Here is a 25602-nt window from a genome sequence, read left to right as displayed (position 1 = left end):
ATATAACAAAAACATGAAAGTAATCCAAGGGCCCAAGAATAAGAATGACTGGATATAGAAAAAGTTGTAAATATATTGACAGTGAAATATTATCTAAAAGATAAAATAATGCAATTTGTAGCTACATGGATTAATCTGGAGATTATCATGTTAAGTTAGCCAGAGGGATTGAGACCTACACAGAATGATCTCTCTCAAGAATATGCAGCATATAAAGGAACAAAGTAGGGAATAACAAATGCCCAAAAGCAATAGAAACATTAGAAGTGGTCAACCAGAGGAGGGAGTACTAAAAAGTGATAATGTATTATGCATGAAACCCTTTCAGTAACTGGACTGTAAACTGGTGGCAAGGTTAATGGTTGGGGGAGGGAGGAGACATTGGTGGAAGAAATAAACTCTGATGAAGGGATTAGTATTGGAATATTGTATGCCTTAAAACCAATCATGAATAACTTTGTAATACAGTAACTAAATTTTAGAAAATACAAGAATGGGACTGTGCCTATAGGGACAAAAATGATGGCTCTTGCAGGCATATTTTTGAAAACAAGTATGTTTGATCCAAGTTACCTATACATCTGATTTACTCTATCATCTACTATAGAAGTCAGAAATAATTTTCTTTAAAGGGGCAGATAATATTCTAGGTAATATTGTTGGTTATTTTATTTTGCTACTACTTAACTCTACTATTGGAATATAAAATAATCATAGGCAAAATACACAACAGTGTGTCTTTCAGAGAACTTTAGAAATATAGGCATGGGGATAATTTGGCTCAAGGGCAATCTCTAGTTATAGGATACTGAAATTCTAGCAAAAGTAATTACTTTCTTGCCAGAATGTTCTTTCAAAAGAAGTTTTTCCATATGGCATAGTTGTCTGACCAGTCATCATGTCTTTGCAACTTGAAATCTAAGAAAAACAAAAAGGCAAATCAGGTGACAAAAATTCTAGGACATATAATTGTAGTCCACATATTCTAGGAAATAAGGAGAGCAAAGGAGGGCAGCTGACTTGATACAACAGCTGTGTAGATTGAATCTTCACAAAATTTAATCAGAGTTGAGCAGAAATAAGATGTCTAAGTCTAGAGGTTCTCCTCAGACAATTGGAACTTGGTGCTAGACTGTAGCACTAATTTTCTTTCATGGTATGAAGGAATACATCTTCACAAAACTCCTGTCTTTTTCTAAGAGTACTGAGTTCACTAAAGCAGCGAGTATAAAGCATAAAAGTAACAAGGGGATGCGTGTAGAATATATAAACTGCTCTTAAAGAGGAATGTAGCGATAAAGGCACTTCAGAACTACAAGGAACCTTCTAGTATGAATGTTACAAGCTTCATAAATATCTAGTGCTTACTTTCGGCTAACGTATTAAACGTGCTTTTAGACCTAATTTCCATAAACACCACTTTGGTTCTTTAGGTTTCATTTAGTAAACATTGACTTCTCAGCAATATTAAACTCACATTATTGAGTTAATAAGAGATAGAACTGAAAATTTTAGCTTTTCTTCACTTGCAATGAGGGTTTAAATTACCTCTTAAACGAGTTATCTTTGTAACTCACTTAAGAGGTAATTTCCTCTCTTATCCACAAAAAGCAACCTCACCATGAAAGTTATATTTTACTTTTTAACTCAAAGCACAACTTTAAGGTCAAACCTAGCTATTCTTTTTATAAGATGAGCTTTGGAAATGATCCCTCTTGCTAGTTAAGTAAGTCCTCAAAGGGGTTTGCATTTGCTTTCCTGTTATTGCATAGTTTACCATGACTCCATTTGAGTAGCAGGGCATAACACCAACACTCCTTTGTTCTGTCAGAGGTTTTTCCTTCTTAGGCTGAATCTGAATAGATGAAAACATTTTTGATAATATTTTCTGCAGGTTTTTTTTTTGTAAGAAATATGCAATTTCCTTTGAGGTGTTCATTACCTCAAAGAACTTATTTCCAAAAGTAATTCCTAGGTATGGTATGTGGACAATGTTTTCTCTATTGAAGGTATTCATAGCTGGGAGCAGTACAAAGACTTGGAACTTTAGACATCGAGCTTCTTACCTTGTGATGGAAAAGTGTGTAAATTTAATGTTGAGAGGAAACCAGGTTGTAGAAACCTGATCTAGCTGTACTCCCTACAGTCCTAACAACCTAGTGAGTGCTGAATACTGCTATTGCCCTGAGCTGAATTCATCTCTGTCCAGTAATATGCTAACAACCCCAGTCTTTCAAAAAACATGCGAACTAGTCGTTTTACTAATAACTTTATTTAAATAAGACACAGGAAATTCTATACTGAAAAAAATACAAAACGAAAGCCACACATTTTCTTGTGTAAAGCCATATTGTATACTTGAATACTGTTCAGTGCAGTGGCTAGAATTAAACAGTACAACTATATACAAAATTTAAACAACTCCTGACAAATTTCTACAGCTGGATGTAGGATACATTTGAGCTCAACAACTTCTGGGAAATTTGCATGGCAAAGCATAAGCTTTAATACATTTGGTTCAGAACTTTAATATATGCTAAGGACAATGTACAACACAATATTTAGTTTCTCATGAGAAAATAAAAGCACATCACTATAAATATACATCAAATTTCATCACCAAAAAAGCATATTCAGTTCATCTTTCAGAAGTTGATATTGATACTATTGCATCTTATTTGGACAAAAGCAGAGCTTAAGAACAGCACATTATATAATGCCAAACCAGCTTAACCATCAGAAGTTAATGGAGCTCATATTTATCTTACAGAATAATTTTCTCCCTTTAACCATAATCTACAAAATATAGAATTTTCATCAAAGCCTGAGATTATTAGGGTTAAAGGTGTCTGCTGCTGAAAAGATTGTTTTAAAAGGTTCCCCTGTGAAAATGGCAAAAGTAAACTGAGTCCTTTTCCATGACAGTCTCCTACAATATAACACTGACTAATCTTAAGGAGCCAGAATGCACCTTCACAAGAAAGTATTACTGCAAACTTTGGTGGAAAGAAGATAATTGGGATCATGACAAAATAAAACACAGAATACATACACACAAACATATACATATATATACCATTTCTTTAAAAACAAACAATGGTGTTTTCTTCTTTAACACCCCTTCCATCTTTAGCCTCCATAGAAAATAAAACCTCAGGAATGACTGAAGGGAACTGAAACGTTCCTGTAACTGTAGGCACCTTATTCCTCTAATTCTTAAGAAAACGGTGCCATACACTTTATGTTCAGATGAAATAACTCTAGGATATAGTAAACGAGAGAAGTAGAATATAATTACAAAACCTCCCTTTGATTCTATATACTCTGTGCTACATAAAAAAGTACCATATTTGCCGGCGTATAAAACGACCCTTCAACCCATAAAAAACTTCCTAAAAGTCAGGAGTCATATTATATGCTGGTATACGGCATGCTGAAACTTGTCCCAGCTTCAGGGACGCGTGATCCACACCCCTCTTACTTTTAAGAAGTAATTTACTTTAAGACTTTTAGGAAGTTTTTCTTGGGTTGAGTTGTCTTATACGCCGGCAAATACGGTATCTGCAAGTCAGGCTCTTCCACTGGCCATCAGGATACATGGGGCACTCTTCATGCTTTCTGGAAAAGTGAGGTTGAGCCTGTTGAAGGCTACCTCCTCAGGTTATGCTCTATTTGGCCAGAATACTAACAGAACTATTTGTGAAGTTATTCTGAGAGGTTTAATGAGAGTTTCAAACTACAGCTTTTAAAAGTCACCAAATAACCTGCTTACTTACACTATACTAATATTGAGATCCACATGGTCTTTTGTGAATGCAATTCATGTACTGCAACTGCTAGAAGAAAACAGTAACCAAAGCATGTCCTTTATTTAACACTCTGCAAAGTAAAGAACTTCTTAAAGAGAAAATAAGCATTAATATGCATTTATTTAGATAAAACAGCATTTCATGAACATGGTGGCCAATAAAAATGAAAAATCTAATCCACCCCATTCACTTGCTGTGAAATCAAACCTTTGCAATCTTTTGTTTAAACTCCATCACATGAAATGTGGAATGTTTCTGTATAGCAGAGTTTTGGTTATTTTTTGTAACATTCTAACAGTCATTAATTGAGCAATACCTGAACTTAAAAAAAAAAAGCCACATTTCTAAGTACAGAAACAGTGACTGCATCTTTCTACTTATATCACGTGACAAAAGTGATCTCAATCACCACAAATTTGCTGGTTCTCCTCATGTTCACACATGTCCAGGATTATCTTTCTCCTAGGGTTGAATACATTTCTTATTCTAAGAATGTGGAATGTAATGAGGAAAGGGAAATGCATAAATGAAGGAAAGGCAAAAGAGTGATGTTCCCTCTTTAGCTTTTTAGCTGTGAAATATTTAATATCCCAATATGATATACATTCCAAGTTACCTGAGTTTAGACTTCAATTGAAGTACCTGAAGCTAGGCCATAGAGTGGGCACTGTGCAACTGTTGTGGCCATATGTGTGGGTTTATATATTTTTTTGCATTGTATGTATTACAGAAGGTAAGAAACAAATACCTGGATCAATTGTAAACATAATCCTGAAGTACAGTATTTTCCATTGGACAAGACACAGCAAGACATCATCTATTTTGACAGGCATCATTATGATATAGAGCTTATTTATACTGAAGAATTTGGAATAAAACACAAGACACAGTACTAATATGTCCAACATACTATGAAATGCATAGTCTCCACTTAAAATGCTGAATGACACACACAATTTGTAAGCATTTCTGATTTCCACAAAGGAAAAGAAAAAACCCTGCTGAATAGGAGTTCCGTCCCTGCCAAGATCAAAGATACTTTAGGATGCTGATAAGAATTTTATGGATTGTGATGGTCAGAAAATTTGTCACTCCATGCATATAGGAGTCTGAGATAGGTCTGAGACCTATCACCAAACTCACTGAGTGCAGTATTGAGGCTAGCTTCTCTGGATCTAGATGATCACATAGCTCTGTGCAGAGATGTGTTCCTCACTCTGTAGTTCCTGCAGGAGCTGCTGCTGTGAGGATGGCTGCTGGAGAGAGGCCTCAGTGGCTGCAGCCGTGCTACCATCAGCGAGAGATGTAAAGGAAACCCGAGAGGAGAGCTGCTCAACGTTTAGAGTTGCCAAAGTCGGGCTCTGGCCTGGGTTAGGCGAGTTCTTGAGCATCAGGTCAGAGGCAGGTAAAAGAGGACCTAGAAGTTTTACAGGACAGAAAGCTGATCCGGTTGGGATGAAATTAACCTTGTTTTTGTCAGGACATGAAAAGAGAGGGGCCGAGATAGGCTGGCGAGACCTAAAAATCATAAAACAAAATTGATTTATAATCAGTGAAACATCAAACATTTCCTGAATTTGTTAAGAGTACCTTAAAACAGCTAAAATGGGAATGGCAGGGAATGAGATAAGTGTGCACAAAGAGGTAAACATCTTCCATAGCACAAGTCAGCTGGCAGACTATCAATGAACACAGCACTGAAGGAGTCCTCTGACCCAAAAGGATTTTCAAAAGAACTGGTCAAGTTTTGTGGTGCAATCAAACCACTGATTTTTGATCATGTAGTAAATTAAAAAAACAAAACTCCATTATATAAAGAATAATTTTCTTTTTCTGTTAGGAAAAACATTACAGGAACAGGGATTGGCCCATATATTTGGTTTAAGCATGTCCTTCATTTCCTGCATCTCTACAGATATATACTTCTATTAACATTGTCTACCAAAGGTCAGAAGCTTAAAAAAAAAATTTCAGCAGTTTCTCTAAGACTCAGTCAACCTTTATGTAGGGTTCCTTTTCTCCCACTGCAAGGGATAAAGCTATCAACTACTGCAAGACAAATTTTTCTGTCCCCTTCTGTTTTCAAGAGTACAGGAGCCACCATAGGCCCCTGTACTGGGACAAAGAGATGAGTGAATTCTAGCACCACAGTCTTTTATTGAGCTATTTTGCCAAATCTTTTTAGCATGATCCTCTTTTTCCTTTCATTTATAATTATACAAATTAAAATTTCCCCCCAAAATCTGTGAGTAAAAAAGGTGAAATTCAATGAATTCATATACTAGACATGTTGCAGGAAAGGAGATTTTCCCTCTGATTCATATAATTACGGTTGTCAGCCTAATCAAAGAGTTACCTTTGATACTGAGTGTCTTTCTAATAGTTAGATGTTAGTCATCTAAGTCAATAGTTTTTAAGAGGAAAATGCTCACTGATAAAAAATAAATCTGTTAAGTAGTAAGGGTGAATTTCCAAGTTTCTTAGTATGAGTTCACATAATGTCTAGTGAACAACCTCCCATACTCTTTCAGTAAGATTTTTTGCCTATTCGATTTTATTTTTATAATCTGCTTCAGAAATACATTATCAGCTGGCTGGATAGAGTAGTTGATTCATCTGTAATCAACTGGTCTCAGTGAAAAGCTTTACAGCTTTGCAGATCCCAGCCGATAGAAAAGACATTACTTACGCCATCTCCTCAAAGACCTTCACTCGCTCACATCCCTCTGGGGGCTCCCGTTTGAACATGTAGCTGTTGTTTGGTTTGGGAGATGAAGCATACTTGGGTAACGGTGAGCTACTCCCACTGTCTGTAAATTTAAAGCAGTTATATTAACTACTGATTGAAAGCGCTTTTAAATTAAAGTGATTTAGAAGCAAGCAGCCTTTGCACAATTTATCCACTACTGCCCTTTTGTTTCCACCAGAGCTTCCTTTATTGCAAAGTTATTTTCTGACACCCTTGTGTAGTATATTTCTTGTAAATAAAATCTTCAGTGTAGCAGTAATCTTTCATACCACAGAACATAAAAGGAGAATACTTTGACCCAGTAAAACTATATTTTGAATAAAGAGCTGTAATCCTGAAAACAAATATTATTATGTATTATAAAAATGTAAATGAGTAGGGTAATATGTATGTCATGTAAAGAAACCATAAATTGATAATAATAAAATGTTTTCTATATTTTCTCCCTGTCCAGCCAACTTATTATTTTATTTTTGGTTTTTGGGTCACACCTGGCAGCACTCAGGGGTAACTCCAAGCTCTACGCTCAGAAATCACTCCTGGCAGGCTCAGGGGACCATATGGGATGCCGGGATTTGAACCACCGACCTTCTGCATGCAAGACAAATGCCTTACCTCCATGCTATCTCTCCGGCCCCCCTGTCCAGCCAATTTAAAGTTTTAGTAATGGAAAAATAATTTAGGAAGTTCTTAGCTTTACTAACCCCCAAAATAACATGCATGCAGGGGAAAAATGAGATTTCCAACAGTGTCTTTTTCTCCTTGGCACATCATGGAATAAGGTAATTTGTTCTAAGTTTGCATTTAAATGCTATTTAAAAAGTTTTTCAGGGAAATTCATATATTTATTTGAAAGATGAGGATTCTAAAAGCATCTCTGTCAAATGTTTTATCTTACCTATGCTCAAAAAGAAAATTGTCTATTCATGTAATGTCAAAAAAACTATAGAATTCCTTCCTTCTCTACCTAAGCAAAAGATTTTCAAAATTCATATTCACTAAATGTGTCATAAGTTTTACAAGATGCCAACTGATAAGACTCTGGAATCACAGTGGGCCAGCAATGCAAAACAATCTCACATCTATGATCTACATGTATAAGCATATGATCTACTGAGATATTCTTTTCATATACTTTGCAGTCAGCATTAAACATAATTATAACATTATTTTGATATGCTGCTTTAGGTTCAGAATCTGAGTATTAAGAATTTTTCATTATCATTAATAAATTTTAATACATGCTTAGAAAGTAGACCCTTGATGCATATTTACATTGCACAATATTTTGGGGGAATGATTCAATACATCTATGTAGTCTTAGAAGTACAAAATATGTACTTATATTGACTGAATATGGTTATATCTCTGGCTGGAAAATTGTTGCAAAAAATAATGGGGCCACACTACTGGGAAACCTAGAAAGCCAGATGTTTTTCCATCACTGTTGTTATGCATGCACCTACTGATCTAATTAGTCTTCTGTAAGGAATTAAAACTTAAAATTAAATTCAGTTTCTTCAAAAATTATCCAAATTTGGATGCTGTCTTAGATTCAACATTTATTTTATTATTATTGAAACAAATGGGAGGGAAGGTAGTTATTCTGCCAACTATGAGTTGGATGCACTCTATTTAAGCTAGTCCCTAACTTCTATTTTTTGGAAAGGAATACATCTGGCAATGCTCAGGGTTTAGTCCTGGTTCTGAGCTCAGGGTTCACCCCTGGCAAGATTTTGGGGACCATATAAGGTACTGAGGAATTCTACCTTCAAAAACAGGGGCTTGCAAGCTCATGTGGGGTCACATGACTTTCATAAAATTTGTTTTAGAATTAATTTCTTTATGATTTATTATCAGTGTCTATTTTATATATCTATATTCCCAATGATATAGAAAATATTCTCAGGCTAAAAGGGTCACAAGTAGAAAATGTTAAAAAGCTCTGGTCTAAATGGGTCAGAAAAGAATATCCAGTGACAAATCCCTAAGTATATGGTCAATTAATATTTGACAAAGGAGCCAAGACTATAAAATGGAATAAAAGCAGCCTCTTCAACCAGTGGTGTTTGGGCAATTGAATAACCATGTGTAAGATATTAAAGCTGAATCCATTATCTCACACATTAAACAAAAGTCAAATTAAAGTGGATCAAAGACCTTGAGATCAGACCTGAATCCATAAAGTACACTAAGTAAAACTCTAAGACCTAGATCTCAAAGGAGTCTTCAATGATTGGCAAGGGCTATAGAGTCAAATCTCAATAAATGACTATATCAAATAAAAAAAAAAACTAAAATGTTTCTATATGGCAATGAAACACAAGCTAAAATTGGAGTGGGAGAAAATATTTTCACTCAACATATCAAATAAAGAGTTGATATCTAGGATCTACAAAGTACTCACAAGGATTAACCCCCTGAAAAATCTAAAAACTCCATTAAAAATAGAGAAATTAATACAAACCTCTCTTAGGAAGACTAACAGATGGCCAACAGACACATGTAAAATGCTCATCACTTATCATTAGAGAAATCCAAATCAAGACAACAATGAGATATCATTTTACACCAGTGAGGATGGTATATATAAAAATATTGAGAACAATTTGTGTTGGCACAGATGTGGTGAAATGGAACTATCACCCACTGCTTGGTGGGAATGCTGTATAGACCAATCCCTATGGAAACAGTATGGTGGGTTCTCAGGAAACTCAGAATTGGACTACCTAGCACTCTCGCTTTTGGGTGTCTATCCCCAGGACAGAAAAACACTCATCTGAAACGATGTATGCATACCACTGTTTATCATACTAGTCAGTACAATAGCTAAAAGTTGAAATCAACCTAGATGTCCAACAACAGACACGTGGTCATGAAAATGTGGTACATATCCACAAAGGAATAGTATTTGGCTGTAAGAAATGATGCAATTATGCAATGTGCATGGAATAGAAAGATAAATGAAGTAAGCCAGAAGGAAGATAGATACTATTTATCACTTATATGTGGTCTTAAAAATAACTGCCCTAAGAGATGCAATTGCTTAAATGGGGTTGTCAAGAACACTCTAGGCCCCAGAATAAAAAAAGAAGAAATTGAGTAGAGGAGGAGAAAGATACATCTGAAATGATGGGGGACAGAGGCTAAGAAGTCTCAGGTTCATTGGTGGTGTTAATAAAGAACTAAATATAGAACCCAGAGTCAACAACAATAAAATCATAAGACCCAAATTTTAAAAACCAAACTTACAAAGGTGCCTATTATGATGGCAGATTGGGGCAATAGGATTAGTGGCATGAGATGGACTCTGAAAATACTAGTTGTCTAAATCTAAAACCCAATTGTATATAACTTTGTAAATCACAATGGTTAGATTTTTTTTTTAAAAAAAGCTCTGGTCAAAAATATAGCTCACAATAAAAAAATCTTTGAGCTTGGGCTGGAGATATAGCATGGAGGTAGGAGTTTGCCTGGTTCGAATCCCAGCATCCTATACTGTCCCCCGAGCCTGCCAGGAGTGATTTCTGAGCAAAGAGCCAGGAGTAACCCCTGAGGGCTGCCAGGTGTGACCCAAAAACAAACAAACAAAAAAAAACAAAAAACAAAAACAAATAAAGCATTGAGCTTAATATTAACACCAAAGACAGAGCTTGATCTTGCTTTACTATCCAAAGAGGCCAGGCAGAGGAAATAAGTGAGAAATCTGACACCTCTATAAAGTACTGTTAACAACACAGCCTCTGAGTACTGCAGAATCAGTCATGCCACAGACCCTATGCCTTTAATAAGCCTTTTATGCTAGTAATGAAGGCTAGACCATGCCAGGAGTCAAGGGTCCCTCTTACTTTCATCATAGTGTTCTATATCCTGTCTTACTAAATAATCTATCACATGATTTCTCTCACCACTTCAAAGACAATCAAGGAACTTCTCTGGAGTTAAAGCTTACACATGAGATAGATAGCCTAGAAGGCTAATTATTTTCCATAATAGCATAGATTATTCATTAATATTATTATTCATTAATAATAAGAATGATAAAAATTTTCTTCTTAAAGACTTGCTAAGTTCAGGTTTTCTTAAATCAAAAAACAAAGAAGTATTCAATGAGAATACAAGAGGAAAAGGGAATGGTGACATCTCATTTGCCAATAGTTACCGGATATATTCAAATATAAGCTGACCTGAGTATCAGCGAGCCCCTGTAATTTTACCCTAAAAACTGGGAAAACTTTGTGACTCCAGTATAGGCCAAGGTAGACCATGCAGCAGACACTGGTAAATGTCCAAAATAAAAATATATACCCAAAACAATTATAATAATTGAGGAACCAGTAGGTTAAATGTTTTTCAATATTTATAGCTAAAGAAAAAATGTAAACTAGCAACAATAACTTTAAAAGTTTGAAGTGCAGAAAACTGTAGCTTAACAGGTAATCAAGCTAAATCACAAAGGTTAAAATCCTTCAAAACTGGATTTATCATCATCATCATCATCATCACCATCATCATCATCATCTGTATGTCCAAACAGAGCTTTAGCTGTATCTAATATGAGTGTATCAGCATAGATATTGTCATCATCACTGAGTTCGCAGATATCATCATCACTGCTGTCAGTCTCATGCAAAGTGAAGAATATTGTGGGTTAAATTAGATCAGTGGCATCCAGGTCAGTTCAGTCACCTACCTCTTCATCTCAGCTGTAACTGTGGACTGAACTGAAACACCGCCCGCTCCAGCAGATGGCAGAAGACGACTGGAGACTACTAACCTGTTTGACCCGAGTATATGCAGAGTTTGGGTTTTCTGGCACAAATTTTGAGTAAATAAAGTGTATAATTTCTGACTACTCTGAATTCTCTAAGTTCACTAAAGGAATTGCCACTCAACTCAAATTATGCAATTCTTAAAATTCATCTAACACTATAAAAGGAATACTGCTGGATAACTGGGTCCTACCTTACTTAGTCTTCACTCTCCATGCCAGGATGTGATATGGTATTGGATTACTGAGTTCCACCTTGCTCATTATTTGTTATCCACCATAGGATGTGGTCTGGTTCTTGCTAAAAAAGAGCCTGGGTCTCAGAAAAGCTGGAGGCATTCTCTGATCTTCCTCCACTAAGCTACCTGCCTCTGAGGCATGAAAGGCTTATGTGTTCGAATTTCTGAATCTGTTTTTACCCCCTTTCACTGTGTAAATTATTTCCTGCATTGGCGTTTGCTTCCAGACCTGTGTCTCTCCAGGTCCTGGTGTTGGAGCCTAAGGCTTCCTTCTCAGATGAGGCCCGAAGCAGTGAGTCAGCCAACAACTGGTCAGATGTTAATTCTGTGGTTTCTTAAGTGAATTTCATCAGCCTGGGCTTTTAAGCTTGCATCTGTTTGGTTCTAAGTTGTGACAATGGCTTGGTTTTTGGTTTAAGGACCCTGGCTTTTCCTTACACAAATTGCTACCTTCTTTTCAACAGTCAAGATAAAAGATGCTAATGTAGTAATGTATGCATTGGTGGCTCTGATAGTGGTTTTCCTTTTTTTTTTTTTTAAGTTAGTTTTTATCAGGAAATGTAAATAATGTGGGCTGAATACTCTAACTTTGGCACTATTTCTGAAGTGCTTTCTAATGTTTCAGCCAAAAATTTAGAAAGGCACATTCAGTGATCACAAGTGGTCAAGCCAAAAGCCCTAGGGTTGGTGTTCTGAAGCCGCCTGCTGGTGCTAAACAAGAAGAGCCTCTAGTTGCTTTCACCTGATATTGGCTTACAAAGCGAAACAAATTCCAATAGTGATTTTAAAATGCCCCAATCTGAATTAGAAGGCAGATCTGCAAGATCCTTACACTCTCTTCACCACAGCTCTTTAGGGAGTGTATTTGGAATGGACCCACTTCCCTGACAACAGCTACTTATTAGGGAGATTGGCATTAATACAGAATCAAAAATAAATCTTTCTCATCAAAAAAACAATCATAACATCTAGTCCTTTTATTTTTTGGAAACACCCAGCAGCAATCAGGGTTTTTATTCCTGGATTTGCACTCAGAAATTGTTCCTGGCAGGATTGAGGGACCATATGGGATGCTGGGAATCAAACCCGGCTCTGTCCTGTGTTGGCTGCATGTAAGGCAAATGCTCTACTACTGAACTATCGCTCTGGCCCCCCAACAGCTAGTTCTTAGGCAAAGTGGCACTAACGCTGAACCAGAAAACAAATACCCCTTATCAGGAAAACAATCAAATTTAAACCTATTAAGGTTTAAATACAGATTATCTCAGTTGATTTACGAAAATCTGCTGAGTATATGCTCCTCTCTCTGTTTTTTGTTCAATTCCTTGGTACCTTGATGGTGAAATTTCAACCACGATTCCAATGCAATACTAAAAACCTATTTTAGCGCTTCTCAATATTTACAGAGGTTGTCTGTGAAGGCTTTAAAAATTAATAGCTGAGATCACTCTGGAAGGATGGTTGCAGGACTCACGTAGTCTTATAGGAGAAGGGGAACTCACATAAGTAAATAAGCAGGCTGTTTTGAGACTTGTCAGGGCACTTGCTTTAAAGGCTTAAAAAAAATTGACTCAGAACTGAATACAGGGTAGTTATACAAAGATTTTTCAGGGAGCTATGGAGACATGTGCAGATTTTCTGGGGACATTGACAGAGACAATTAAAAGACTGAGAAGTTAAAAAACTGAAGAAAACCATAAGCCATTGATAATGAATATTGTCAGGTTATATTATGTTATTAAGGAGAAAGAAGATGCCATGGGATTTCTACATGCTTGTAGAAATGCTGGTTCTTGTTATCCCTCTCCTCCTCCGGCTGGAACTTACAATTATCCCCCAATCCACCTCCCACACCCCCCACCTCTATGACCTTACTTTCAACAATATATTCTATTCAAATGCAAACTACAATCAGAATCAGGCTTTTGCACCAGGAAGTCACATGGACTTTGCCCAAGATGTGGCAGGGGATTTCAATGGGTGAGGAACTGCTTTCAGCTCTTTACATTTTCCCCAGGATCCAAGGGAGAGGACCAAATCCAATCTCATATGCGTTTAAGTCAGAAGCTTTAAATATTGCAAAATTGGAAATTTACAAAAACATTGCAGGCCACAACCCTTTTTTATATCAGCTCAAGGACCCACCCACCCCTAAAGACCAAGACTTAACCTGTCTCAGGAAACTGGGTCAGGAGCCAATCAATCCCTAGCCTCTCAAAATTAGGGAACCTTTTCATTAATAGTTCAACTTCCACTCAGACCAAGAGAACTCCAAAGCTTAAGCTCATTAAAGCCTGACACTTCCAGAAGCTGTGGTCTTGATATACATGCTCTAATGATTTATTGTAATTCCAGCTCAATGTCTTTTCAAGATTAGATTTGGCATTATAGAGCCAAAGCCTGTGGAGACTTTAGGGATCATTTTAGGAAGAAGCAGTATAACACTCAAAGGAATCATTATTCACCTGGGATTTATAGATTTGACCATGTTGGAGAAATAATAGTTCTTTTTCTGTAACTGCAGTTTAAACTTTTAAAAAAAGGAAAAAACATAGAGAATTTGTTTTTTGTACAGATCCTATGTTGATGTCAGGATGATAAAGTGTCTTCTGGTTCTATCTCATATTAGGTGGCAATGGAGAGAATCCACCCTGAAAGCAGGCTGGTGCTGTTAAAAGGTGTCAGGGTGCCATATGTACCCACTCTGGAGCAAGTCGATGCCAGGTCTTTCCCTAGAAGAGCTTTGACTGGGACCTCAGAGGAAGACTTTGGGGTTAGACAATTTAGTATGCCCAAAGCCTGTAGTTGGGTCTTATGCCAGGATGTTTCATGGATAAAGTCTCCCTGTTTTTAGTCAAAGGTCTTTCCTTTCTATTTTCCCCATATTTTGTTTTGCCTATGCAAAAAAAACAAAAACAAAAAAACAAAATAAAAAAAAAAATCCTGCCACGCACACACTTTTTTAAAAACTTTGTGTTTCTTTGAATCTCTTCCCTTTTAAATCAGGGCTTCTGCCTTTTTCATAGAACCTTGGGACACAGATTATTTTATTTTACAACATATTCCCGCACTTTTCTGTAAAACCAAGAAGAAAAGAATAAACAAAGACTGGAGACCAGAGACAAAGTGGTCTTGGATGCATTGGCAGGGAAATAAATAAGGACATGATTAGATATCCAAGCCAAGGTCAACAATGGTAGAATCAAGGGACCAAAACTTTAATGATCTGAACTCAAAGGGGCCTGTTACACTGGCAGGCCAGAGGAGTGGTATAGGCTGCACTCTGGGGCCATTGGTGGAGGAAGGTTAACACTGGTGGTGGGAAGGGCCCTGACTCACTGTATACCTGAAATTCAACTATAAAGAACTATGTAGATCACAACTGTTTCAATAAAATAAAATATTTTCTTTATTAATGTAAAAAAGGGCAAAACCTAGCTCAAATTTTGTTATATATGTTATGTTCCTCATATTATCAGAACACATCAGGGAGGGTTTCAAAAGTACAAATTCTAAGGCTTCTGCTAATCCATTTATAGCTTTTACTAAACTTAAAGAGGAAAATCCAATGTTAACCCTTAAAATTCAGGGCAGTACTTTTGAAGGAATGTTTGACTCTGGTGCTAAGTATCTGTGATTTCTTTTAGAAATTGGCCCCAAAATTGGGCCTAATAAAACATTCCTAAGAAACTGGCCCCAAAATTGGGCCTAACAAAACATTCCTAAGACCTCAGAGGGAATCGGAGGGATTTTGCTCTTCTGTTCACAAGAAAACTAGGTATTTGAAATGCTTAGGAATGGAAAATCAACAGGCTGTTTTCTTACCATACATAGTTCTGATTTCAACGAACCTACAGAGCATAATTTTCACAGGCAGTGGAAGGCAGAATATCACATCATCAACAGCACAAAACTAGAGGCACTTAGAAAGTTAGCTTACAAACAGCTGAGAATGTAACACACTAAAACCTCCTTTTCTGAATGGAACTCGCCTGTTTGTAATAAAGAAACAATCAGGTAGCTAGAAACTTTTCTCTGACTTAAGAGCTGTTAATGAGTCCATGGTTTCTATGGAAAGTTACAAAAGGGCTATGTTCACAGTAGCCATCCCAAAAGACTGACCTTTGATAGTAATTTACCTAAAAGATTTTATAACATTTTATAACATTTCCATTCATATAAAAGTTTTTATTGATTTCTATTCACCCTAAGACAGAAAGTGCTTTTCCTTTTCCTTTGATCAATAACAGGGCTGCCATGCAGCAATTTCAGTGGATGATTTGGCCTCAGGGCATGGTGAACTCATCCACCATGTATCAATATTTAGTTTATTTGGTTTTACATCCAGATCATAAAAAGTTTCGCCAGGCATTTTTGATTCATTACATGGATATCATTTCAATGTCCAGCTCTACTCATAGAGAATTACACTGTTTCTGAATTTGTTGTCAGCTGCTTGAAGGATTCTGGTTCAACAACAGGAAAAATACAGACTGCCTCTATTCAATACTTGGGCTTCATACTGGAGCAAACTCTAGTGTGTCCACAAAAGATTTCTATTTATCAGAAAAATGTAAGGACTCTTAATGACTTGCAAAAACTCTTAGGTGATATACGTTGGAATTGTCCCTCTCTTGGGATTCCAAACTCAAAACTCAGCAATTTATTTAGTTAGTACTTTGGAAGGAAATCTGGACTTAAATAGCACCAGGTGTTTAACTCTAAAGGCCCAACAGGAATTAGATATTTTTCATAGACCAGCTTCAAAAGTCCTATCTTTCCAGGTTCATACCTAGAGAGAAGGTGTGACTTTTAATTTTTTTCAACCCCTCATTACTTTAAGAGTGCTATTTCTCAGCTTCCAGGGCCTCTAGAAAGTGTTTATTTACACAACAAGCAACCTTGCACATTTGTGCCTTATTTGGAATTAATCGCTGTTCTTATCAACAAAGCACAGCTCAGAGTGGTTTCTTGCTTAGGTTTTGATCCTGAAATAATAGAGTTGCAGTTCCCAAAAAAGGAAACAAAATGCATACTACCTATCAGTGAGCTCCTTCAATGAGCCCTATCTGATTTTTCAGAAGTTTCCTCCATTATCATGCTGGAAAGGCATGGGACTTCTTTTAGAGGACACCTTTTCTGATTTTCTCTGTTATCCGCTCCTCCCTTTTACCTGATGCCCCCTTGTTTTACACTGACAGGTAGTCATCAGGAAAAGGCAGTGTCACTCTGACCACAACAGTGGATACTAATTACAAGTCTGCTCAACAAGTGGAACTTGCTATTTAAAATTACTATCACATATTTCAGAACTATGTAATGTAATAAGTTCAAGATTTGCTGCATAATTATAAGTCCTTCTTCAAAAATGTTCTCAGCCAATATTTATCACATAAGAGCCCATCCTGGCCTCCTAAGGCCAATAACTCTAAGGAATGAATTTACGGATTGTCTGGCAGATGAACATCAAGTGCTACATACAAATGCCCGCCATTTGCATGTGAACTATCATATTCAATGGAGGCAGGCCAGAAAATTGTGGACACACACGTACCATTTGTGCTCCCTTAAATAAAACATGTAGCTAAACCCAATCCCGAGGGTTACAAACTAATGAATTATGGCTAATGGACATTACACATGTTGACTTCTTTCCAAAGAAATCCTGAGACAAAATAATAGAATTTTTTGCAGTCACAGTAACACACAGAATTCCCTAAAAAGAACAGAAAATTAGAAATGACCATCTGTGCTCTTAATACATTTGAAATGCTTCTATGACAGCAAGATGATTAAAAAAAACTACATGCCTACTACATGGACTTTCTTTTAGAAAACCTTGACTTATCACAGTACATTATGGACTCCAAGAACAACCATGAAGAATACAATTTATTCTCTATTTTTACCACTATGGTAAAATGAAAAATTTTACCATAGTGGTAAAATGGCACAGCCTACTGTAAAAATGCAGCAAGACAACATTGATTTGTATTTGATGATTAAAAAGTTTCAGAAATCTCCAATTTGTCTGTAAAATCTTCAGCAGCTTATATTCGTTTTTTTATATTTCAAAGAGATCTACTGCAATGGATACAGCTGAATGTTCTTCAGAGATGTCTATAATATTCTAATGCTTTTGCCAACAGCTGCAGGATGTGGACTTCCACAACAGTAGGAGTTTTAGTTTTAGAATGATTTAGTCTCTTAATTTCTATTGTATTATGTTTAGAACCTTTTACTGCTTTTGTTCATAGTGATCCATGGAGATATAGTTTGGATGCCCTATTTTATTTTATATATTACTAATACAGTTTTTATAATTATTCATAATTATGATAATGTCCAATTTTTATTTTTGGTTTTTGGGTCACGCCCAGTGGTGGGCAGGGCTTACTCCTGGCATGCTTGGGGGACCATAAGAAATGCCAGGATTCAAACAGGGTCTGTCCTGTGTTGGCCATATATAAGGCAAACACCTTACCTCTGTGCTATAGCTCTGATCCCTCTTAACAAATATTTTAAATTATTTATTATCCATTTGATTATATCTGTTTATATGATCTAATGTCTCTCTCCACAGAGATCTTTGGATAAGGCATCTGTATGTCATGGACCCTTGCGACAGTGCTCAGTCACTGAGTACGTGTTTACTTTTAATTCCTGCCTTTTTTTTTTTTTTTTACTATATCATATGTCTTTGTTCTCAATTTGCTTTCAGGAAAGGAACATGGATGGTTAAAACATGTGATACCATACTCAGAGGTGCAGACTTTTTTACAGTGCTCATTATGAAATTACTTAGTATTCTAGACCTGAAAATCATGATTGTTTTGGGAATGTTTTGTGTTTATTCTAGATCATGAAGCCTTTTCCCAGCAAAGTTCCTTTCCATCAATGTCAATTACTCCAAGGAACTAGAAAATTTTTAAACCCTGACATGTGAACTTTATATTTTGAAGCACTTTGACCCGTTCCACCTGTGTCAATTATCTTAATGCAACCAATTGATCAATTTTGTCCATCTATGTGTGTATGTGTGTGTAGTGGCCACCTTTATGTCAGTTTAATGTCTATCCGTATTGTACTTAATGTCTGTCTATATTGCATTTAGCCCTTCCTTCTTGGATTTGGTCATTTCTTTCTCCCAGGAAGATGATAACAGCACCACTGCCACAGCAGCCACATGGGTGCTTATGGTGCTGCTCCAACATAAGTTTGAAGTATCAATAAAAACCAGCCCAGCTGAACTTGCTGCAGACCACCCAATGCATAGAGAATGGGGCTTGGGTGGCATCATTGGTGGGCGAACTGCTCATGGACATTTCCAGTGGCTTGTCCTGAAAGAAGCTCTATTGCTGTATGTATTCACTCTGACTGCTGCTGCTGCTGCTGTTGGAGTCACTCAAATCATTAAACAATGACGAGTCATCCTCAGAGAAGAAAGCAGGAACAGTACTGTTGCTGATGTCTTCTCAGAACTTCTCTTCACCATAGACTGTTGCTCACAATTGATTTTGGCTCTAGGATATTTCCTGATCTATGACTGCTGTGAGCCGTTTTTTCGGACTCCACAAGACTATGTTGCTGACTGAGGTTGTGATCCAGATTTATCCTGTCCTCAGACTATTTCAAAAGACTTGTAGGAAATATGTATATCTCTTTATTGTATATAACATTATGTGTCGTGACCTCTGTAGAAGGAACCCTAGCCTAGAGCCCATGGCTAAGGGAGGGCACTAGGCTCAAAATGTCTTGGTTTGTCTGTACTCACAACTGCCATTAGATGCTTAGGGTAAAGAAGATATTGACAGGTCGCAGAATAAATTCATCTCTCTCATTTGAGAATTATACTAGCATCCTAAGGATATCTCTCTGAGTCCCTCTAAAGACCACAAGGATATCTATAAATTAAAATTGTTTCCTAGTTGCCAAGCAAAGTGCTGAGGCCTGGTTATTCCAAGACCTTCCTAATCAGTACAGGAATGCTACAGGAGATAAGAATGTGAAAATTACTGAAGTATCAGAGCATCTGGCCCTGAGTCATGGCCACTTGATCTTAAAGATAATCTTTGGGGCCCGAGCAGTGGCACATGCAGTAGGTTTTTGCCTTGCACATACTAACTTAGGACAAACCATGGTTCGATCCCCTGTCATCCCGTATGGCCCCCCAAGCCAGGAGCTATTTCTGAGCACATAGCCAGGAGTAACCCCTGATCATCACCAGGTGTAGCCCAAAATCCAAAAACAACAACAACAACAACAACACATACACACACAGAAAGAGAAAAAAGATAATCTTTGCATCAAAACAAGAACCAATTGAGGCATGCAGTAAATAGCCAATAAAAGATCCCTGGAAAAGAGGAACTGAGCAATAAAGCCACCAAGCTGATTCAGCAGACTTAGGAGACTTTGGGAAATTAGGGTATTGGTAAATCCTAGACCAAAAATAAGTGCCATCTCTGGTAAAGATCAATAAGTATTGTAACCATTGTATTAAAGAGGATCTCAAGGAATTCTAAAGAATGTTTTGATGATTATCTATACCTCACAGAAGCCACATATTTTCCTGTTATGTAAACTACTGATCAACCTTCCTTGCTAATCTAGAATGATTTGCTATAGTAAATATATAAAAACCCTGCTCTTTGAGTGAATAAATGGATCAGATCCAAACTTCTCTCCTGGTGTGTGGTCTAATCACAATTTGTTGACTCAGGTGCCCACAATCCTAGAGGATCCCACTGCTGTTACTGTGCCCAGACACTCCTGCCCAGCCCCGAGCTGCCTGTGACAATTATGTAGTTACAGTTTTCCACCTTCTCTATAGATTTGCTAGTAAGAATTCTTAGAAGATAATATAGATAGTACCCTTGAATTTTTGTGCTTGATAGAACCAGGCTATGGATGCTTGGTTTGTTGTGTCTTCCCGTTAGGTCCCAATAGTATCCTGTGCATGGGCATATTAAAATTGGAAAAATATTAGATACTAAGAGGAGTTATAATCCATTAGGGATGAGAACTTACTAAATTCCAATGATAGGGGCCCTTCCACCCTGAACATTCGCCATAGTAAATTGATTTATGCTTTATAGTTGCTTGGACATTGGCTGATTATCCCTGAACCAACCTTGGACCTCATCTTTAGATCCAGTATGGTTTTCTGCACCTACACCAGGAAGTAACTAATCTACCAGGACAGACCCTGGATCTACACTGACTGGACACAGCCTGGGCTCTGCTCTTAGCATTGAGAAAAGTTCCAGAGATCAGGGTCTCTCCCAACCCTAAAGAGATATGGACAGACCCCTCTCCTAACAGGATATCCCTACAGCAAACAAGAGGCCCAAGGGCCACCTTCCAGCTCATCGTGTTGACTTTATCTTCTCATCTTTACATGGGCCAACCCTGAGTAACCCTAATGTGACAGGGAGACCATAAAGGCATATTGGTCTAGGGAAACTGGAGATTGTCTAGAATGACTGGAACTGCTTTGGCATATACTTGCCCCAGTGTAGGCTAACTTGCTAACTTGACTACAGCTTGGAAATCAGCAATGACTCACATTGAAGGCAGATTTCATTGCCTTGCCACATATAGGTGAGATGAAGTCAGGACATCCTGGCTTTGATATAAGATATGTGCTAATACCAATATCTCCAATTACTGAAACCTGGCAGCAAAAACTACGATTGAAGAGAACCTTTCCTGGGACCTTGAAGAAAGACTTCAGGGTTAGACAAATTAAGTGTGCCTGCAGCCTGTAGTTGATCTTATGGCAGGATGCTTTGTGAGTAGAGACATCTGTTTCTATGCAAAACGTTTTTCTTTCTATTTTTCCAACTTTTGCTGAGACTATGCAAAATACTGCCAACCTCCTTATCTTTTAGTGAGATGGGCTGATCCTTCTCTTAGAACCATGAGATGTGAATTACTTTGTTTTCTATAAAGTCAATTAGGGGGAAGATGTATCTAACCCCAAGTTGGAAGGACATTCATCCCAAAGTATGTATGCACTCCACTATTTATCTTAGCACTCAGTATGATAGCCAAGATTTGGAACCAACCTCGATGTCCAACAACCTTCATGGTATTTTTTTTTTTTTTGGTTTTTTGGGGCCACACCCGGCGGTGCTCAGGGGTTATTCCTGGCTGTCTGCTCAGAAATAGCTACTGGCAGGCACGGGGGACCATATGGGACACCGGGATTCGAACCAGCCACCTTTGGTCCTGGATCGGCTGCTTGCAAGGCAAACGCCACTGTGCTATCTCCCCAGGCCCCCTTCATGGTATTTTTAAACTTTACTTCAAAATACTTGTGTGTAGTGAGACTTGTTTCCATCTCCAGCACTGTGAGACCTATACTTGAGTATACTCCTTACCTAATACTGATGAATGTGGCCTCTATTTTGAAAAACTGAGATTCAACTTACATTTTAAATGCTAGGCCCTTTTAATTAAATATTTGTCACATGTGACAGTGTTTAAAATTTGTTTTTTGTTTTGTTTTGGGTCATGCCTGGCAGTACTCAGGGTTACTGCTGGCAGGCTTGGGGTACCATATGGGATGCCGGGGATTGAACCTGATTGGCCATGTGCAGGGCAAAAGCCCTACCCGCTGTGCTATCACTCCAGCCTTAATGTTTAAAATTTTAATCGCATATCATTCCAAGTAAACTGAATAACTAAGTTACAAATTAAAAAAATACATTTAGTTACTCCTTTTACTACTGAGTATTATAGTAGGTACAATGATTATTCCACATAAGTATAATTTTTAGAACATTTCCAAGTCTTCTAAATATGATCTATCAGATTCACCATGTATCTGATGTGAATCTGAACAAATCACTCTTAAAAATTAAATCAAATCACTTAATTGGGGGATAGTCCTCAAACCAATAAATTAATGCCTCAAGTTAGCAAGAAATCCTCAAGTTCTTATAAAGATATTTGTTGTTATCTAGACACCACAGAATTTAGCTTAGTCCTTTATTTCTCCAAGCTTGATTTAAAAACAATGCAATGCAATGTCCTTATTCATAGGTCTGTGTAAGACTATAGAAAATATGAAAGAAAACATTGTATATGTAGTGGAAAGAGGAAGCACTTACTGATGTTTTTATCTGTTCACAGACAAAGGGAATAAATGTAACTTTGGAGCTATTTTTAAAGAAAAGAAGGGAAGATAAATTTAGGTATTTAATTCTAGAATAGGTCAGTTTGGGTTTAGAAATAACTCCACTGTTGGGGAAATATATGTATTGTTTGTAATTTAATCAAGAATTCACCTAGATAATAAGCATGTAAAATAATCATAAGGGGAAAAATTTTGATGGACAGACATACTAAAGCTCAAAAGTGATTATTTTCAAGGTATGGTGAATAAAAGATGTATATACAATATACCCACAAGATTTTGGCTAATCAGGCTAGCTAAATACTGCAGGGCATAGGTCAAAATAAAGAGCCCAGAGATAATGCAAACAGAGCTGAGATACATACAGAAAGGAGAAAGATGTCAAAAAGAGTTTCTGCCAAATATCTGCCAAATGTTAGTCCTAGATTCTGCAGAGAAGATAAACATTTCTTTTTTTTTTTTTTCCATTCCTGGGACTAAAGACTGCTTAGTCCCAAGAGTCAAAGCTTAAAATGTTAATATTTACAAGTTACAGTACGGTATAAGTTAAATGGGTTATATGTCTCGGACTTGGAAAACTTCATTCACATGACATACACTATTCCAGGAGAAACAGAATCAGTTCCAAGTAATCAACTTAGAAACTTCCAAATTTTGGTGGTTGGACTGAGCATAATATTATTATTGACTGCATGATCAGATAATCAATGTTTCCACAATATCTTGTAAAATTGAAGTATTTTGCCAAAGATCCATATAAGTGACAGACTGAGGTTAGATTTTGTGATGTGTCCAGCACCAGCTTGGCTACTATCATGTAAAATTGGCATAGTTCCTAAAGAACACTAATATTATTGACACTGTCATCTATATTATATAAATGACTACATTTCTTTTTTTTTTTTTTTTGGTTTTTGGGCCACACCCTGTGGTGCTCAGGGGTTACTCCTGGCTGTCTGCTCAGAAATAGCTCCTGGCAGGCACGGGGGGGACCATATGGGACACCAGGATTCGAACCAACCACCTTTGGTCCTGGATCGGCTGCTTGCAAGGCAAACACCGCTGTGCTATCTCTCCGGGCCCCAATGACTACATTTCTTTGTGGCATTTTGGGCATGAACAATAATGTGGACGGATTTAGTCTAGCCTATGGATCTATTATTATGATGTCAAATAAGAAAATGTCCTATTTCCTATCTTCACCCAGACCCATTATATAGAAACTGAACTGTTCCTTTACACATGTGATCTGAATTCTCTCAGTCACTTCAGATCGCATAAAAACTGGCATAAAAAAAGGGCAAACCTGAAAAGAGTCTCTTAGTAACTTGGACCTTTCTCAATGGATCATTTTTGTTTTAACATTGTAACTAAACTGGGCAAAGGAAAAAGCAATATGGTAATCACTAAAATTATTTTATAATTCTTAATTTATTCATAATCCATAAATACTAACTTAATTTTAGCTTTCTTTTTTTTTGGTCACACCCAGAAGTTGGGACCATGCATGGCTCTTACTTGAGGGTGATACTAGACAATGCTTGGGGGATGCATGTGGTGATGAGGAGAGAATCCAGATTTCCCATATGCAAAGAATCCCATACATTCCAGTCATCTCTCCAGTTTACAAGTAAAGGTTAAAAAAGATATGAAAAAATGTTAGCCAAGTCAGGGCAAGATGCTTGTCAATATCTCTGATATTGTCAATATCTCTGCACAGTGGCTGCCCCTCAGAGATTCATTAGAACTTTGCATAGTGGTTGCCTCTCAGTCTACTGCATACCTACCAGGTGTCTACTTATCTCTGAAACAGCCACCTACCACAGAACAATTTTTTTTATTGAAACACGTTCCAAATCAATTCTAATGAACTGTAGAATTGTAGTATCAATTATTTTCACAATTAATAATACAAACCTGTTAGAAATCAAATCTATAGCTTATCATTTTTTCTTTACTAGAAATAGAAACAGACCAAAATTATTGTTAAATATATAAATTATTACAATCTTTCAAAATAAGAAACTTCTAAATTTTTAATAATTGTATCACTTCTCTGTGCATAAGAAGTATGGCTATTATATAGCTTGAAATAACATGTTTCAGAAATATAAAAATGATAATTTCTTTATATCAATAATATAAAGCATAATATACTTATATAATAGTTTGTTTTCATTCCTATTACTTCCCTATTAGACTATAAATTTCTTAAAGGTATTTATAAATGAAAGAAACTTTATCTCTTTTTCTCTACTCTCTAGCAGAACATCTGACTTATATATAAACATGTAAGTAAACAATAACTGATTCTAATACAAATATGTGTATACACATAAATTCTGCATATACATAAAAGGTACAGGTGGCAGATTTCTACTGATAAATATGGTAGTTGATCTGAACTCTAGATTATAACAGAATACATTATAATAGATCACATATTTTCCCAGACTATAGTGACAACTTTATCACAGACTAATTCCTCAAGACTAACATAAAATAGTTATATTAAGAACTCAAGCTGGGCCCGGAGAGATAGCACAGTGGCGTTTGCCTTGCAAGCAGCCGATCTAGGACCAAAGGCGGTTGGTTCGAATCCCGGTGTCCCATATGGTCCCCCGTGCCTGCCAGGAGTAACCCCCAAGCACCACCGGGTGTGGCCCAAAAACCAAAAAAAAAAAAAAAAAAAAGAACTCAAGCTGTGGGAGACTAAGCAACTAAGCAAGAGTGCTTGTCTTGCATGTACTCAGGATTTAATTCCTGGCATTACATATGGTTCCCAGAACCTGGTGGGAGATTTTCCTGAGTGCCAGGAAAAAACCCTGAGCACTGCTCTGTGTGGACCTTTCTGCCAAATAAAGAGCTCATGCCATGGTTAAGCAAAATAA

General features: G+C 37.0%; 1 protein-coding gene across 1 annotated transcript in view; it reads right to left on the bottom strand.

Annotated features, from left to right (window-relative positions):
* Positions 1–3563: 3563 nt before the first annotated feature.
* The window catches only part of GLCCI1 (glucocorticoid induced 1), a 107128-nt gene continuing 85089 nt past the window's right edge, over positions 3564–25602 (bottom strand). The window contains exons 7-8 of the mRNA XM_049768980.1: positions 6499–6619; positions 3564–5327 (exon numbers count right to left, since the gene is read on the bottom strand). Coding sequence (XP_049624937.1) covers positions 4985–5327; positions 6499–6619 — 464 coding nt within the window. The 3' untranslated portion in view covers positions 3564–4984. The remainder of the gene's footprint in view (positions 5328–6498; positions 6620–25602) is intronic.

This window comes from Suncus etruscus, chromosome 1, assembly GCF_024139225.1.
Source record: "Suncus etruscus isolate mSunEtr1 chromosome 1, mSunEtr1.pri.cur, whole genome shotgun sequence".
NCBI classification, from domain to species: Eukaryota; Metazoa; Chordata; class Mammalia; order Eulipotyphla; family Soricidae; genus Suncus; species Suncus etruscus.
Note: the sequence above shows the minus strand (reverse complement) of the source record. Positions and strands in the feature narration are given on the sequence as shown.